This window comes from Saimiri boliviensis, chromosome 1 (assembly GCF_048565385.1).
Source record: "Saimiri boliviensis isolate mSaiBol1 chromosome 1, mSaiBol1.pri, whole genome shotgun sequence".
Lineage (NCBI taxonomy): Eukaryota > Metazoa > Chordata > Mammalia > Primates > Cebidae > Saimiri > Saimiri boliviensis.
The window spans coordinates 93,321,549-93,340,833 of record NC_133449.1 but is presented as its reverse complement, the minus strand read 5'-3'; the positions used below and the strand labels follow the sequence as shown (position 1 = coordinate 93,340,833).

Here is a 19,285-nt window from a genome sequence, read left to right as displayed (position 1 = left end):
TCTTTTGCTTTGACTTTTCTGACCAGTTTCTCGGGGGTGCCTCATTCTTAAGTACAGCTTGTTTCTCCAGCATGATAAAATTGAGCCAGGAGGTGGCTGGGCATAGAGCTTGTGGAATGTCAATCTTTCCTGCCTACTTTCTCTACACCACATCATAGGCATTCTTTATATTGATTGGGCTGTGACAATCAGATAGGCTGCCTTCTTAATAACAAAATAAAAATTGTACTTGATGGACACATGCAGTTCAGAAAGATTCCAGGGCTCTGGGGATTTAGAGGACTGGAAAATCCTCTGGAAAAGTCCAGTGTTAGTCTCCGTAAATTTCATAGCATAGTTTCTCACAATATTCAAAGTGCAATGATCCACTGTAGAAACTCTGAGTATTAGGGCAGCATCCCAGGGCAAGACTGCTGTTAGAAGACTAACGCAATACTCCCAGCCAAAGGTTTTGAAGCCATTCAGAGATTAGATTGCATGCCTGGCTATATCATTTCTTGGCTGTGTGTCATAGGGTGACACCTAACCTTTCTGACTTCAACTTTCCTGGGCTAATATAATATCTATTTTAGAAGGTGGTCTTGTGAGGATTACATGCACTTTTGTCTTCCACAAGACCAGCCTAAAGAGTTTTCCACAGATTGTATTCATGATCAGGGGTCAGCAAAACGTTTCTGTAAAGGGCAAGGTAGGCATGGTGGCTAGGTAGGCAAGGTCTCTGCTGCAACTATTCAGCTCTGCCCTTGTAGGGTGAAAGCAACTATGTAGACATGTGAATGAATAAGCATGGCTGTGTTCCAATAAAACTTTATTTACAGAAGTAGGCTGTGGGCCAGTTCCTGCTCTAGGCAATGAGGAGCTTACAGAGATCAAATGCAGGAGAGCCTTCTCCCTACCACATTGTGTGCACCAGGGACCCTTGAACACAGCACATCAGTGCATTCAGTGGGGTTGACTGGGTATGCCTTTGGTTGCGAGGTAGTTCTATTTCTGAGCTGATGATTTTGATATGCAAATGGCATCTGGGACCCCTGGACTTACTTTTCACTCCCTCTCACTTTAGCTTTCTCTCCCTACTCTGCTGTTCACTTGACCTCCTTCCCCTAGCTCCAGCTCTCTCTCTTTGAGTGCAACGTGTCTTATACAATTCCTTTCTCTTCCTCTGAATCCTCCCAGCAGCATCTAGTGCTAATGGACACCAAGTCTCTCGTGTGTGCGCCTCAGAGTTCCTGGGGTTTGCACATGCCTGGCTGCTTCAGGAGCATGGAACAGGCTCCAGTGACCCACCCCAGTCCTTCCCAGTCAGGGCTGGCACAGGCATGTCTACGTTTTAATTACCTGGAAGAAAGCAGTCATCCTGTGGGGAAAGAAATACGACAACAGCACAAAGGTGATGGGAGTCTTCTCTGATGCGGCACTGCTGTTTGAGGTGATAAATGACTCTGAATTTCTTACCTGCTCACGTTGTCGTCACATCAAAAACCCTGAAGACTTCCTTGATTTGAAGATTTCCTCACATTCTAAACAGAAAGCACAAATGACCGACAATTTCTTTCCAGGAGAATAATTAACTGATTTTCCCTTCACATCACAAGTATGAAAATACCAAGGCTAATTTGACATTGTGGTGGGTTGTAGGTGACTCAGCTGTCTTTAGGCTTTCCTCTAATAACTTTTTATGTTTTCCAAGACATAATGCCCTGCCAAGCTGAGGAAGAGTCTCCCAAAGCCACGCATTCATCAAAACGCTGGGTTATTAAATCAACATCAAGATTTTTTAGCCTAAATATGCCTTTTCCACTTGATTTCACCACTTTCATTCTCCTGCATGTGGCAGTTAATCCCAGGAAGAAACCCCCCTTGCCACCCACCTCTGGTTTCAGGCCCAGGCTGTGTCCATATTCAAGGCTGAAGGCCTGCTGCTATTGCTTCTGTTGCCACCCAGTTTTCTAATTAGATTTCGGCTTTGCCATTTGTTTTCCTAGGGATGGACTGTTATTTTGTCACTTGCTAATTTGTATGCGTAACTTCTATGAATTAAAACAAGAAACTTCTAGACAAATGAAAACATGTTTTATTTACAAGAAAAAAGTCTGTACATTGCGTATACATAAAAATATACAAAACCAAAATAGAAAATATCAAAGTGTTAAAATGTGTACAAACACTTTTAAAATGTGACTCCTGGAAAACTTCAAGCCTTAATTAGTTTGAAGAGTACACATTTCATTTTAAAAATTATCATACAAAAGAATTTCCATAGCTATTAAAAAAGTTTACTGGTTTCCACCAGAAGAATTACCTAAGTATTTCCTCTAGAGTAAAACAGGATTTGTTACAAATGTTAGATTTTAACACCACCAATGCAATTTCTTTGTTTGAAATCTACCTAACAAGAAGAGTATTTTCCATAGAACCAGTAAATGTTTTTTCTAATCTTTGAAAGCCATGAGCTATAGACAAGCTTCCCTTCAAAGTTCAGTGTGAGATCAGGCTTCTGACTAGGATACAATATTAAGGTAGTGTTCTACCTTCATAGTGCCTTTTAAATAATTCTATCAGACCATTTTAACATAGCCAAGATGTGCAGAGTATGAGTGTGTGGGAAGGGGTTGGTGGAGGACTGATTTTTTTTTTTTTTTTTAACAGAAAGACATGTAACATTTGCTTCCTTCTCTTAAAAGGTGGTTGCATAATTAAAATAAAATTTATTGTAAAGGTTTTAGTCAAAAAATATTGATTAAAAGAACAATATAAAACCAACCATGTGTGTAGATATGTATATACACAATTATATAACTGTATCTACATGTATAATTTTTATACTAAGAACTAGATCAATGTCTTTAATTCTTTAAATTCAATTAGCTCAAGCTTGAACAGGAATATGTTGGATTTTTTTTTAACCAAAAGGCTTCATTCATTTAATAGAACAAGAACTTATATTTTATTTCCCTGAACTGACAGAGAAATACTTTTCATTGATCAAGTGTGTAAATAATGCCCAAGTGACAAGAACATGCATCATAATCTCACAATGAGAATATCCAGAGTATAAAAGACAAGTTGAAACTCAGGCACATTTTACCTAAACAATTAATTTCTAGATGGAGCTGCCTTGATCAGTCATGTAACCACTGGGTAAGAGTTCTAAACTATCAGAAAGTCAGAAATCGAAACACAATACAACAGAACATACTTGGAGGCTACCTGGCCTATAGATTCACTTATGCCTCTCTGATAAGTCCTCTGGTCCCACCTCACTTTCTTTCTCTGTCTTTTACCATGGCTAATCAGAATTTCAACTAGGTAATTGATCACATGTACTGCATGTTGATCTATAAGAAAAACTGGAGAGAGATCTTGAATCATGGCATTCATGTGTATGAAATTCTTCTATCAAACACTGGTGCTCATCTAAGGTTGATCCCACTTAATGTACCCAAAAGGGACCTACCTAATTAACTCAGGAGATGCGTTACTGCTCAGAAGAGTCAGTCAGCAGCATAAGTATGATCTGTCCCAGCAGAATGAACTGGCTCATACACATGTAAGAGAATGACCCAGCTACTTTGATTCCTTAATTTTGAAAATGCTGACAAGTATTTCAGCATTTCTTTCTGGTGCAGATACTAAGGCTACAATGGCTGAGGACTACTGGGGAGTCCAGGATTGATTAAGTGTCTGGCGGAAAGACCAAGAGGACCAGACACAGGAAGTGCTGTTTCTACAAGGAAAGACCCTGTAATTCAAAATGTAAAAGCCCCTCCCTTGCCCATTTTAATGCACAAGCCTGATGCTTACCTGCAACTTTTAATTGACCATCTCTTGGTCCTGAGCACAAGTTCTCCGTAAGAGCAGCTCTATAAGTACATAGTGGGAAAGGTCAGCTCCCTGGACTAGCATTGGTATTCCATGAGAGCACCAGGTCTGTTAAAGGTTACCCTCCTGCCTGGTGTGACGGGCTGGAAAAATAAGTTAGGGAGAATCTAGATGTGGTTTTGCCATTACTGGTCAAAATTAGTTTCTTTGTGATAACAACAACAACGGGTGAAATTATCTTGAAATACAAAAGAAAGTTTGTTGGTCCTGAGAATGAAAAAAGGAATCCTTAACAGCTTCAGCTTACACTAAGAGGATTTTTTTATCAGCTTGTCTTTACAAAAGAGGATGGAGGATTTTGGAAGAGACAGAACCTGGGAGAAATTCACTGAGGTGCCCCTTATTGTTAACTACTCCGCAGAAGAACTGTGTGCTCATTGGAATTCAATGTGGCATGTATGGATTTAGTCAATGTCTGGCAAAATACTGCCACTTAGAACCCATTTGGCTTATACTAGAAGTAGTTATCACATTAACTATTATGACCTAACTTTTTTTTAGGAGCTAAATAACTTAAACTTTTCTAGAAGAATGCCCAGTCAATATACTACTGATTTTTTTTTTTTTGCTACATGTAATATGTGTATTACATTTTTTGACTGTTGAACAGACCCTGATCCCCAAGAGTCTTTAAGGCCATAATAAATGCAAAAATTATAATTAAATTTCCTTTACTCTTCAGTCTTCTTGTAACCTCAATGAAACTGAAAGTACTATTTTAAAAGTATGATTATAACAAACTGCTATTTAAAAATCTTTAAAGTGTGGGGTTATGAGGCTTTGAACTGGAATATTTACATCGACCCCAATAAATTATCCTCTAACCAAGTTCTCATGTCAGCCACGGAGCATTGTGCTGGATAATAAGGATGCTTACAAGCAAAACCACTTGCAAAACTGTAAAAGGAACTTCAATGGCCAGGGGCATTTTAATGGCAGGGAAGACTTAGAAAGATCCAAGGATTGTAGGAGGAATAGTCATCCATCAGAGTCACCTCACTCGTATTCCAGTCACTGAACTTATTACACACACGTAAACATAAGGACAAGACCAAGTTCTGTCAAAAAATTAGAAAGGAACATGGCTCAGCTATGTCTACTTAGACATAAGGTATTATGCAAGACAAGGTTATCTATCCCTTCTCATACACTCAATAACAAAGCTCTAAAAATGGGCTTTTATTGAATATTGTTGTGATTAAAACTTTCCAATTTCTCCTTCATTATTATAATAAGCTATAGGAGATGTCTTGTTATCCGGCTCCAGATGTGCTGAATAGGCTAACCAAACACAAGCCATCAGTCTCTGTAAGCCATTCTTGCTCAAGAAAGTAGTCCTGAGAACAGTCTAGAAGAAACCAATCCCGAAACAAAGAAAACTTTTCCACTAAACTCTCCTGACATTCATACACTTTGCAAGGGAGAACGCATTTAATTAAGCTGCTATTGTCATTGCAATAAATCTTAACACTACCACAGAGATATGTCTTGGTTATACATTGAAATAATAGCATGTTTAATTAAGGTATTACAAAATGATTCTGTTTCACTATATTCGTAGCAAAAAAAATTTTCAGTGTATAAGTAACAGTTGAGATTTTTAAAAAAATCAACCCTGAATATAGCTAACATATTGTGATGAAATTTCCCTCTAGCTGCCTTCCCTCTGAAGCATCTACATATTTTCCTTCTTAATGAGCAATGCTTTCACATAAATTATTTAATTATATGGCTTTGTCATGCTGCTGAGATAAAACATATCTGTGAAAGCAAGGAGTGGATTCCTAAACGTCTGTAGGAAGATTTAGTGAAGATTCAGCGCTCATCACTGTTGAGTTCCTGCAGGCTGATAAAAACCTGCACAAACCCATATAACAGAGACAGGCGTGCATCCCTGGAAGCACAGAGCAATGGCTCTGAAATCCTTCCTTCTGGTTTGGAAGGAGCTAGGTGTCCCCTGTCTTCCCCAGCAGGGCTATGCCAATTGTCAGGTATGTCACTTACCATGCAGAAGCTGTGGGGTAGATCTGCAGGTGAAAGGTTCAAGGCAGAAAAGCCAGAGCTGGGGAGTGTCCAGGGGCACCTGCAGCCCTGTGATTCTGTGTTACTTGCCAGTGATGTGCCTCCTGGAGGATGTGATACCAATGCTCCTGGTTGAGTCATGAAATAATGCAGGGAAACAAAGGGTCTCCTCCGTGGTGCTATTTGGAATTTGGCTTTTCCTTGGTCCTTTCAAGATTGATGTTTTCCGGTTTTAGAAATCTGTTTTGATGCACACAAATCAAAGCATTCAGTGGGCAATGAGAAGCAGAGATGAAGAATGCAACCGTTGGAAACACAAGCCATTGCCAGGATGAGCTGGGAATTTTTGCTGTTAAACATATCTGAGTGATTACTTCAACATTTGTCATAAAACCTAGGATATTTAACAATGGATGCATGTATGAGTGATGTACTTGATGCTGTAAATGCTGCACCTCAACTTGAATGTTTCTAAACATAAACCACTTTATATGGTCAGGAGCATCACCAAAACCTGTCACTGAAACCAACCCTGATGAGGGGTACTCATTGCAGAAGAAAAGGTTGTTAACAGTTTTGGAGGTATCATACCCATGGCCATACATGTGTTTTCTTTCCAGCTATCCTTTGTTTTGCATCTTTCTTGAGTCTTATTTTTTTTTTAAATTCCATTTCTATATTCAAAGTGGTAATAAATACTCAATGGCTTAGAAAGAGAAGAATTCTCATGACCAGCACTAAATTACAGTTAAAAGACTCAAAACCACGTTGCCTAATATCTATCTTCAAGTATTCTTTTGTGACTTTGAGTACAACAGTAGTACCTTATTGCACATTGATTCCCAAGTAACCCTTTTTAAGAGCGTGGAATGACTGGACTGGGTGCAGGGCAGTGCACGGCCTGGAAGCCCGGCAGAACCACCTTGCCCTTGCGATGCAAATCCCCCTGTGTGCCTGTGTTCAGGCGCTGCACCAGGAGCTTCTCGTAGAGCAGCGGGTGGTATGCCCCGAGGGTGCAAGCTGCGTCGTAGTACAACTCGTGGTAGTGGCACAGCTCCGTCTGCCGCACGGACGGGATGTATTCATACACGTGGACCTCTCTGCACATGGACATCATGATGAGGATTCCTGACATGAAAACAAAAAATTAGAATCTAATGAACAACTCCACATGAGAGGGATGATTTTTTGGGTGTGGTGGTGATGGGGTATGACTGTGGCAAGAGACACTTTGCATTCACTTTTTTTGTTATTGTTACACCTGCAATGTTATAACTTCTATTAAGAGGTATGTATACAGTTCAGGGAGTATGGGGGCATATGAAAATGTAATAGTATATTTATATATTTGCTCATTCAGTTTATCACTGTGGATCCAGTAAGGAGAGATGAAAAGAAGTCCATGAACTTAAGGAAATCACACTCTAGTGAAGGACAGATTTGCAACCCTCAAATGAGAGTCTCCTGTATCACATTCTATACACATGTCTCATCTGGTTTACAATGGTGGGACTGTTATGTTCCAAAGAAACAAATGGTATAAAAACTGGATTATAAAATAGTTGCTTGAATATCAGTTGACTATGAAACAGTTGTTTGAAAAGTTGTAACACTAAGCTGTACAATGGATCAGCTATTATAAAATACCGTAGTTGTCTGAATGGAAAAAAAATGGAGTTAGAGGGACACAGAGTTTAGATTCATATTAACAAAATTGTTTTTCTCACTGCATTATCCGTGTTAAAGTTTTAATTTTTTAATGTTTCAAATAAACAGCTATAACAGCTAATCATGGAGTAAGTTTTATTCTTGATCTATGTTAATGGCTTTCTTTCTTTTCTTAACACCACCAGTGCCACTATTAACTTGAAAGTTAAAAAAGAATGCTTATCTCTTTTCTGAAAGGGATATCCCTTGTTACAAAAAATATAAAGGAGCACAGTTATTCCCGTTATAGCCAACATTTATCTGAAGATGACAGTAATATTCCCTAGTTAATTAACCACGTGTGCAACACAAAAATCCCATCCCAGTGGAGCCCTGCAAAAGGAACACTGGGAGAGAAGAGAGAAGGGGCTTAATTTTGCCAAGGGGATCCAGAAAGGCTGCCCAAAGGAGGAGAAGCCTGAAGCTGAAGGGGCTGCCTGGTGGACAAGGGGTAGAAGGAAACAGGAGAAGGGATACTGCTCCAGGGACAGCAAGAATAGCCTGTGTAGAAGATGTCAGAGTCATAATACAGTATCATAGCTGAGAGTAAAACACATTTTTAACAAAGAGAAGCCGATTATGCAGTTCAAATTCTATGAAGTAAAGTTGCTCTCAAAAGCAATGGTTAGAACCTCAAGTTACTGGGTCAATTCCTCTTGTTTGTCTCCCAGTTCCTTCCTACCAGTTTCCTTACTTTGTTTTAAGACAGAGTGGCTACCTGTCTGCTGCCCCTCCCTTAGGTCAGTCTAAAGCATTGTGATGCTCGCTCGGGGTGCGGGCAGCAGTGCAGAAACATGCAATGCAGGTGATCAAAAATCTACCTTCTGGTTAGTAATGACTGCTCTCAAACATTTCTTCTCCCCTGTATAAAATCATATACCAGGAATTCACATGGTGAAAGAGAAAGCTATCTGCCCATGGAGAAATAAACTCTTTTATTTCCAGTCACTTGCCAACATGGTGAAATCACGTTTCTACGAAAAATACAAAAAATTAGTGGGGGGTGGCATGCGCCTGTAATCCTAGCTACCTGGGAAGCTGAGGCAGGAGAATCACTTGAATATGGAAGGCAGAGGTTGAAGTCAGCTGAGATTGCGCCACTGCACTCCAGCCTGGGCGACAGAGTAAGACTGTCTCAAAACAAAAGAAAACAAAAACCCCACAAACCTAAACAAACAAGACACACTCTGGTGTGAATGTTCTCTGAGGGTTGAAGTTTTCCCAGAGCCTGTGTCTGAGGACAGCTTCATGTTTTCTAAGGGGGGGCTACAGACCAAGTTGCTGCACATTGCCCAGCCCTGGGGGCTCCCCTTCACCTGGGCATGACTATCTGCTCTGCCAGCTCTGCACAAGGAGCCATGTTGAAGGGGGTGGACTTCATCATGGGCATCATTAATCAATATATTTATTACAACACCTTCCATGCACATGGCAGGGGGGTGGCTTCAAGGGTATCTTTTGCACAAAGTCATTGTATGACCTAGCAGTGGAAGTGTACCCAGAAACCACAGGTCTTTGCTACTGGAGATTTCTATAAGCTAATAATACAATGGTATCCGTAAGGACTGGAGTCAGTTCTGTTGGAGCTGTGACTTTTGCAACTCTGGTTCTTAAACTGGATGGTTTTCAAAAGCCAATCTTACACTTAGGGGACTATGTCAGTCATGCAGGTGGTCCTCCGCATAAAGCAGTAGTCCTCAAAGTTCAGCATGAAAAAGAATGACACAGGCAGCTTGACCAAATGCAGGTTCCTGGGACTTGTCTTCATTTCCAGAAATTCAGATTCCATTGGTTTGTGTTGGGGTCCAGGAATCTGAATTTTTAACAGGCATTCTGTTTAGGTGACAGGACATTTAGAAAAAAATTCCCACCTACCACAGACCTAAACTTTTGTAAAACACCGTTAAGGAGCAATTACGAGAAAAATGATCACCTATTTGGATGCCATGCCTATGTGAAATTGCTATCAGGTGTCTAAATACTTCCAATTTCTACATTAATCTAGTTGTAGACCAGTAACACATGTTCCTGGACCAGTGCTGGTCTACTCTCCATGTTTTAAGGACCAGATTGTTCTAACACACATATTCTTTGAGAACTGCTGAGGAATTTCTAAGTTGTCTCATAGGTAGCAAGACATTCTGCATGTTGACAGCTAATCTAGATTTGAACTGCTACCAAATCCAAGTAACCTTCAGGAGTTTTCCTACACATCCTTGCTATCCTCTTGCACTCAAAGAGATATCAAATGTGTGAATCTGATTGTTTCTCTAGAGGAAAATTTTACCCCTGCTGCTAGTTAACTGTTACATCTTAAATGACATTATCTGCTAAAGATACAATATAGATTTTGTCATAAGACTATGCAAATAGTATGCTTTCAATATATGTAAATAGGTACACTTTTAGTATTTTCTTATATAAGTACTCTATGTTTAAAAATAACTTTTCAGCTTCAGAAACAGAGGAATTTGTCAGTTAGCTCATGACAGTCCAAATTAAAAGCCAATAGATGCTAAGAGAGTGGGTGTTTGTCCTGAGTTTTCTGTACAGTTCTTCCTGATCTTTGCCTATCCGATAGAGATTCAGCGACAATGATTTCTCCACCTTGTTTTGCAGTCTCATGAAGCTGTGTCTTTCTGAAACTATGAACCATGGCTTGAAGCATCGTAAAATTTAAGTAACAGTGGAATCTACCCTAGTGTTTAAGTGGCAGCCAGCTACAGCCATTGATATTCGAATTGGTATGGAGGCATCTTCAAAAAAAAGGAAAAAGTTAATTTAAAACTCACTGTGGAGCAGGGTGTGCAGTTGCTCATGCTTGTAATCCGAGTACTTTGGGAGGCCAAAGCAGGTGGATCACTTGAACCCAGGAGTTTGAGACCAGCCTGAACAAAATGGTGAAACCCCATCTCTACAAAAAAAATTACAAAAATACCAGCCAGGCATGGTGCCCTGCCTCTGTGGTTCCAGCTACTCGAGGCTGTGGTGGCAGGGTCACCTCAGCCCAGAGGTTGAGGCTGCAGTTAGCCGTGACTGTGCCACTGCACTGCAGTCCAGCCTGAGTGACAGAGTAACATTCTGTCTCAAAAAACAAACAAACAAAAAAACCTAGTAATAAAAAGTAAAACTAATCGTGTAATGTGAAAGGTAGAAAAGGAGATTTATGGTGCCAAAGACGTAGAATATTCTTTAATATTTTAACTTTTTTTTTTCAGACAGCATGATCAATTCATTTAGCATACGCATACTTTGCCTTTTAATTTTCTTTAAGGCTGCTGTTATACATAAATTTGAGTTTAGATTCAGACTCTGCCATATAATAAATATTATATAATAATAATATTATTATTATTAAATTTGATTCCATCTACACATCAATTTTCCTAAGAGTTAACAGTAATACTTAGCACTACACAAACACCTGAAGAATACATTTCTTCATACTTTGCAAAAAGTAAGATACATAGGTAGATGTCAATGTTTGGACATACACAATAATAGCTTTTACATAGTTCAGGGTATCTGCGTTAGAGAATGGGGTATGTGGGGAGTAGATACTGCAGGCAGGCAGGACTGGAACAGGATTAGGGAAGAATAGAGTCTTTAAGTGCTGTTGGAGGCCTCCTCAATTAAATTCAACAACTATCAAGCTGACTACGGCACTAATCACCAGAGATTTAGAGCGCCTTTCTTTAAAATCATAACAAAATTAAACAAAACTAAAGATTTCACCTTTAAATTTAAAAACAGGTAGAAAGCCCAAGACCATTCTTAGGACAACTTGAAGCAAGTATCCTAAACGTCATACTGAGAAAAATGTTTATGTGCTACCACCAGATCTCTTCTGCAATGCCCTGATGCTGAGCCTTGTTATTCACAAATGACTATCAATAGCACACAGCTCTCAAATGAACTCTGAGTCACCACCCGTCCCTAGGTTCAATGATTCAATAGAAAGACCCAGAATCTAGCAGAGTTTTACTCATGATGATGACTTATACAAAATGATACAAAACAAAATCAGCACAAGGAAGAGGCACACAGGATAAAAAGTCCAGGGGAAACCTCGTGGAGCTTCAAGAATCCTCTGCTAGGGAGTGGCATAGAGACTAAATTTCCCCCAGCAATGAGTTGAGACAACTGCTGTGAACCGAATGTGTCTCCATCCCCCACTCATAGGTTGAGATACTTCCTAATGCTGAATATGATGGTATTAGGAAGTGAGGCCTTGGGAAGGGATTAGGTCACGTGAGTAGAGCCCTCATGAATGGGATTAGCGCCTTTGTAAGAAAGGATGTTGTGGAGATGATCTCTCTCTGCAAAAACACCACATGTGGAAGCAGCAAGAAGCCTCCATCTCTGAACCAGGAAGAGAATCCACAACTGGAGCCAAACTGACCAGTGCTGGATCTCTAACTTCTTGCCTCCAGAACCATGGGAGAGAAATTTCTGTTGTTTAAGACATCCAGTCTACAGTATTTGTTACAGCAGCCAGAAATAATGGAGACAAGACAAATGAAATGATGCCAACCAGGGAAGCTTTTTAGAGACTCAGTACTCAGTGTTTTTATTTGAAACCGGTCATGTCAGCAGTCTCTGCCTGGCATGCACTAAAATTGCAGACTCTCAGAAGGAAAGCAAGTGTTTAGCATAAACCACATTTGTTGCATAAACAGTACACACATAGTGAACCACTCTTATCAGTTAGAGAGGTGGGAATCTTCCCAAAAAATCCAAGTTCCCAGAAATCAGGCAAGGGCCTGTCTTATAAGCAGGCGTTCCTGAGGATAAGAGTCAAACTAGCTGTGTTGTCTTTTCTGCCCAGATACCATATATGCACAAATTCAAAGTACTGCATTACTTCATAATCATTTCTCCATGCCAGACTGATGTGGGGAATTCACATCTGGTTATGCTAAAAATGTTATTGATTCTTTTTTAATTTCCTCTCTTATGTCTGGTCATGTCTACCTAAAATGCAAGAAGAATGCAAATCATCTAATAACATGCAATTCAGTAAGGGACAGCTTTTAAAAAGCATTTAAGAAACTTTTATGTTAAGTAATTTTGTTTGAGGACTATAAAAAATTAACTACTTTAATCACTAATAAAATTTTTACTACTTTCAACATGAGCTTGGATTTTTTGATAGGCAGATCAAAATTTGGACACTTTTAAATGTATTTTTCCAAGCCAATCAAATGGGCATGGAGCCAGCTGTTTAGAATCTTTAAACAGAATTAACGTTAAGTTTCTTGCACTGCCAGTTTTTACAAATGAGTCCATATGAGGGATTCATTTGAAGAAAATAAGTATTAGTATTTTCTAGGCAATTATGACTCAAGAGGCATTCATGTGCCAAATTGTATGCTTTTAAATGGTGTATAATGCAAGATAATTATCAAACCAATTGAAAAGCATTTCTCCTGCTCTTGATAAAATATCATGTTATATTATTCAGCATAATAGGCAGAATGGACACTTACTTATTTGCTCCAAAACCTGAATGAAAGGCAAACTTTAACACACGTTCAGATTATCACAAATTCTAGATGACTGAGACTTAAAGTAAATCTTTACTTAGCATATAGATATATTTGATGTGTTATCAGAGTCTATCATAATCATTTAGCATTTAGCTTAACTGTGGCTATGCCAAAACTATCTTGCTTTTTACTTGGTAGAATATTTAAAATAACATTCCAAATCATTGAGAATAATAAAATTTTCTCTTCCATGAAAATAGCCTTTCATTAAATAGCAAGATGAGCTATAGATATAAAACAGAACATAATACAAGTAACAGGAAAACTACCAGGTGAAATCAATTCTAATAAACACTTGAAGAAAACACACACATGAAATAAATTAGCAGTTTCTAAGAGTCACCAAGGAACACTGCAGAACACTTTTCTGAATGAGGGGTGAGGGTGAAAGGCTAAGTGTACTAAATATGCCAGGTTAATAAAACTCTAGCAGCTGTTTTTCGGTTTGTCCTTAAATTCAATCATAAAAAGAAAAATAATGAGAGCTTCACTTGAGATTCTTAAAGAGATAAAAGTGACTTTTTAAGTGGCAGTTCTAAAAAATATTTCTAACTAAAAGATGGTTTGGAAATTTGAACCTGATGTAATTTAAGAAGACTTTACCACCCTAAACAAAATAGTATAATATAAGAATAATACTGGAAGGTCAATTTTTAGCTCATTTACACTGCATTATTTGTTGTTATCACACACTCAGAATTCATTATTACAGGAAAATACAAAAAGTTGCTCCTAACTAACAAAAGTGTGACACATTTTATGCAATCCTAAATATAGATGTTAAGTAGCTTTTTATTTTGTGTTTATGTTCTGTGTTTGGGTGATATCTTGAAAAATGAGATTCCAGAAGGCAATATAAAATGAAAAAGAAAGAAGTTATGACATGTTTTTAAGCCTATTATTCTTGTGAATATATAAATTAGCCTGAAATCACAGTTTTTGCACCTGTAAACTTCAGAAGTATTATCTATAATATTATGAGCAGTGATTGCTTTTTTAAAAAAAGGCAGGATTGGGGTGTTGGTAGCTTCTGCAATAAAAATAATTGGCAATTGTACATTATAAAGGAATTCCACATCTGTGTGTATGTTGGGCAGAGCCCCTGGCTACAAGGCCTGTCTGCCTGTCAGCACTCAGGCTGGGAGCTGGGGTGGGCGAGGCTGGTGACTGCTAGTGTGCCTGGATGCCTTACTGCATGCAGGTGGCAAACCCATCCAGCCATGCTTGAGGACCCCAGGTGAGATCACTCACCTATAAAAATATGTCATTAGGTGGGCTAAATAGAAGCTGCAGGACTCCAGGTAAATTATTCCTTATCCTCAGTCAGGCTACAGCACAGTCAAAATGCCTTCACTGCACTGAATAACAAGATAAAATCTCTAGTATCCAACCAGGGATGAAAGAGAGAAATGCTCCTCATATGTGAGCAAGTAGCTCCCAATGGGCTGAGTGTAAGGAAGCTAATGAGATGGAGAAGTTGTTCCAAAGAAACAAGTCCTTATGGATCATCTAAATTACCCTGATTCATGTTACATCTTTTTAGTTTTAAAAATACATGTGCAGTCCAATAATAGGTGTATGAGTTCCTTTATTGCTTCTCTAGAGAAGGAGATGGTACATGTAATACAATCCAATAAGTCTACTAGTATACTTTCTTCTGTGAACACAGAGGACAAATATGGAGTCTAATTAGAAACTCAACTACATAATTCTTACGAAAGGAACATATCAGCTCTTATCAATAATCACCAGAATGTCATACCCTTTGCACTGGCACTAATACTCCTGAGAATTTATCTTAAGGAAATAGTTTAAGGAAAAATCTATATAGTCACATACTGCACATACTGTAGTACATATCAATACATAAGTATAGTAATGACTTGTTAACATAATTGTTTGATAATATCAAGCACTCTGAAACAACTGGAATACTCAAAAACTAAACAAAGGTATACATTATGATATACCTGTTTGATTTAATTATATGATCTCTATAATAGCAAAGAAAACAAAAGTTTATTTTCACCTTGATTACAGATCTTAATGAAAGAACAGTCCTTTTCTGTTTGGGAAAGAGTCTTATTTGACCTAGCATAAATTTTTAGATGACACACATTACAATAACAGTAATCAATAAATATTAGTTATTGTGCTTAGGCACATGATAATTCAAAGTTAAAGGTACTATCAGTATCTTCATTTTATAGGTGATGGAACTGGGGTTTAGAGATGCTAAGTAACTTGTTCGAGGTCATATGGCTATTCCGTGACAGGGCCAAGATTTGATTCTGGTCTCTGTAGAATCTAAGGTCTTACCTACAGTGCACATGTAAAGTGGCATGCCAGGAGGGTGGCCACCCTTCTGCATATGAGACCAGTTAAATCAAAGGTGAGAGTCTATAAGATGACATAAATCACAGGCTCCCATTCATTCATTTGTTCATTCATTCAGAGTACACTGTGTGCTGTGCTGTGGTGCTTCACAGTGAGGGAGCCTTGCGCATTACAGCAATGTTAAGATCTAGATGTGGTCAAGATTTGGAAGGATGTACACTACAGTAAGTTCACAATGGCAGTACCAGAAAGTAGGGTGGAGTTATTTGGTGTTTTAAAAAAATGTATAAACATTCACTTATGTTGTTATTTTCTTTCTTTTTATAAGGGCTGCAAAGTTCTAGATTATTTTTAAAAGTTGCAAAGAAAAACTAATGAAGGAAGGCAGAGTCATTCTCTTCATTAAGGTTTAGTGAAAGCTTTGGACACATGCTTATGTGAGGATAAATAGTAACTCTAAACCTCCTCAGCCTTACATATGTTACTAAAATGGGATTTCTTAAAAAGCTAGTCAGGCTTTTACTGAATTCCAAGGTAATGACCTTGATACCAAAAGTCAAAACGATTTGCCAAGTTATGTTTTAAATGTTTTGAAAAATAATGATCAGTAATCGATATGCAACTTTGAGTCAGGTTTCCATGTTTCATTGCAGTAAATATTCAACTCTCATGATTCTTCAGAATATTTTGTCAGGTGAAGTTGCTCAGTAATAACACAAATCTGATGTTAAAAACATAGGAAATATGATTTAAAAATATTAATGTAGAAATTTGAGAGGGCTAACTTCAGTTTACATTATAAGTTTTAAAACTTTAATAAGGATATAGGGAGGCAGAGCAGGATGGCTGAATAGAAGCCTCCACCAATTGTCCTCCCAGCAGGAACACGAAAGTCAACAACTAACCACGTGAAAAAGCATCTTGTAAGAATGAAAAATCAGGTGAGTGATCACAGTACCTGGTTTTAACTTCTTACCACTGAAAGGAGCACTGAAGAGGGCAGGAAAGAGTCTTACCTTGCCGACACCATGCCTCCTCCATCTGTCAGCAGGGAGGAGAATCTGTGCACTTGGTGGGAGGCAAAGTGCAGCAACTGTGAGATTGTGCAGTGAAACTCAGTGCTGCTCTGTCACAGCAGAAAGCAACATGGGGCAGAACTCAGCCATTACTCATGGAAGGAGCATTTAGACTAGCCCTAGCCAAAGGCAAATCATCCAACCCAGTGGTCAGAACCTGAGTTCTGGCAAGCCTCGTCGCCAGGGGCTAAATAAATTTAGGACCCTGCGTCTGGGTCCTAAATAAACTTCGAAGGCAGTCTAGGCCACAGGACTTCCATTCCTGGGCATGTCCTAGTGTTGTGCTGGGCTCAGAGCCAGTGGACTTGGAGGCATGCAACCTAGTTAGACACAAGCTAGGGCAGCCAAAGGAGTGCTCGTACCACTCTTCCCCCAACTCCAGGTAGCACAGACTGCAGATCTGGAAGAGGCTCCTTTCTTCTTTGTGAGGAGAGGAGAATAAAAATTAAAGAGACCTTTGTCTTGCACCTTGGATACCAGCTCAGCCACAGTGGGATAGGGCACCAGGCAGAGTCCTGAGGGCCCCATTCGAGGCCCTAGCTCCTGGATGACATTTCTAGATACAGCTGAGCCAGAAGGGAGCCTGCTTCATGGAGGTAAGGACTCAAGATCCATCATCTGCTGACTATGGAGCTGTTGAGTCTGGAATAACCAGCAGTGGGAGTCAGGCAGTACTCACTGTGGGCCTTGGATGAGACTCAAAGCCATGTTGGCTTCAGTGACACCCAACATTTTCCCAGTGGTGGTGGCTACAGGGAGGGACTCCTGCTTAAAAAAAGGAGAAGGAAGAGTAAAGGGGACTTTGTTGCAGCAAAGGTATCAGCTCGGGCAAAGTGGGGTAGAACACCAAGCAGGCTCTTGGGGTGCCAGAGCAGGCCATGGCTCTCACACAGCACTTTTCAACCTGCCTTGGGCCAGATAGGAGCCCTCTTGCCTTGAAAAAAGAATCAAAAAGAATCCCAGGTCTGGTAGCATTTAACATTTATCACAAGCTGACTGAGGAGTCCTTGGGCCTTAAAGGTACATTAGTGGTAGCCAGGCAATACTCACTGTGAGCCTGGGCTGGTAGTGGCCATGAGAGATACTCCTCTGCTTGTGAAAAGTAGAGAGAAGAGTGGGGAGGACTTTGTCTTGTGGCTTGGGTGCCAGGTCAGCTTCACTAAATACAACATCAGGTAGGATACTAAAGTTTCCTATTCTAGGCCCTGGCTCCCAGATGGCATCTCAAGACACAACTAAGGTCAGAGGGAACTCAATACTCTGAAAGGAAGGACACAAGCTTTCTAGCTTCATTTGCTGATTGTAGACCCCTAGGACAATGAGTGAACACAGGCAGTAGCCAGGCAATGGTTACCATGGGCCGTAGGTGAGATCAGGTGCTACGTTGCCTTTAAATCTCACCCAGTACAATCCTAGTGATGGTGGCCACAGAGGTGCTTTTGTCCCCATTCTAGACAGCTCAGCACAGAGAGAAAGACTCTGTTTGTCTGAGAGAAAGTGAGGTAAGAGAACAACTCTCTGCCTGGCAATCCAGAGAATTCGTCTGGATCTTATCCAAGACCACCAAAGCAATACCTCTATAAGTCTGCAAGAGCCACAGTGTTACTGGGCTTGGGGTGCCCCTTAATGCAGATACAGTTGAAGCAATCAAAAAGTGAGATCATAGCATCCAAGTCCCTTCAAAAACCTGGAAATTCTTCTCAGAAAGGTTGGGTACAAACAAGCCCAGACTGTGAAGACTACTACAATAAGTTCCTAACACTTGAATGCCCAGACACTGGAAAACATCCACAAGCCTCAAAGCAATCTAGAAAAATGACCCCATCAAACAAATTAAATAGGGCACTAGTGACCAGTCCCCAAGAAACAGAGATATGTAACCTTTTGGACAGATTAAAAATAGTTGTCCTGAAGGAACTCAATGAAATTCAAGATGACAGAGAGAAGGAATTCAGAATCCTGTCTCACAAATTTAACAAAGATATTGAAATAATTAAACACAATCACGCAGAAATTCCAGAGTTGAAAAACGCAATTGACATACCAAGGAATGCATCAGAGTCTCTTAATAGCAGAATTATTCAAGCAGAAGGAAGAATTAGTGAGCTTGCAGGCAGGCTATACATAGTCAGAGGGGATAAAAGAGAAAAGAATAAGAAAGAATAAAATACACCTGCAGGATCTAGAAAATAGCCTCAAAAGGACAAATCTAAGAGTTACTAGTCTTAAATAGGAGGTAGAGCAAGAGATAGGGGCAGAAAGTTTATTCAAAGGGATAATAACAGAAAACTTCCAAAACCTAGAGAAATATACCAATATTCAAGTACAAGATTATAGACCACCAAGGAGATTTAACTAGAAAAAGACTACCTCAAGAAATTTAATAACCAAACTACTGAAGGTCAGGGATAAAGAAAGGATCCTAAAAGCAGCAAGAGAAAAGAAACAAATATTAATAACATACAGTGGAGCTCCGATATGGTTGGCAGTAGACTTCCCAGCGGAAATCTTACAGGCCAGAAGAGAATGGCATGATATATTTAAAGTGGTGAAGGAAAAAAAATATACTTTCATCCTAGAATAGTATATCCAGCAAAAATATCCTTCAAACATAAAGGAGAAATACTTTGCAAGACACCCAGAAACTGAGGAATTTCATCAAAACTAGACATATCCAACAAGAAATGCTAGGGAATTCTTCAATCTGAAAGA

At 39.4% G+C, this 19,285-nt stretch overlaps 1 protein-coding gene across 4 annotated transcripts in view; it reads right to left on the bottom strand.

Annotated features, from left to right (window-relative positions):
- Positions 1–651: 651 nt before the first annotated feature.
- The window catches only part of ST6GAL2 (ST6 beta-galactoside alpha-2,6-sialyltransferase 2), an 84,801-nt gene continuing 66,167 nt past the window's right edge, over positions 652–19,285 (bottom strand). For all 4 annotated transcript variants that reach the window (XM_074400406.1, XM_074400398.1, XM_003922775.4 and 1 more), the window contains exon 6: positions 652–7,032. In XM_074400406.1, the coding sequence (XP_074256507.1) occupies positions 6,761–7,032 (272 nt within the window). In that variant the 3' untranslated portion in view covers positions 652–6,760. The remainder of the gene's footprint in view (positions 7,033–19,285) is intronic.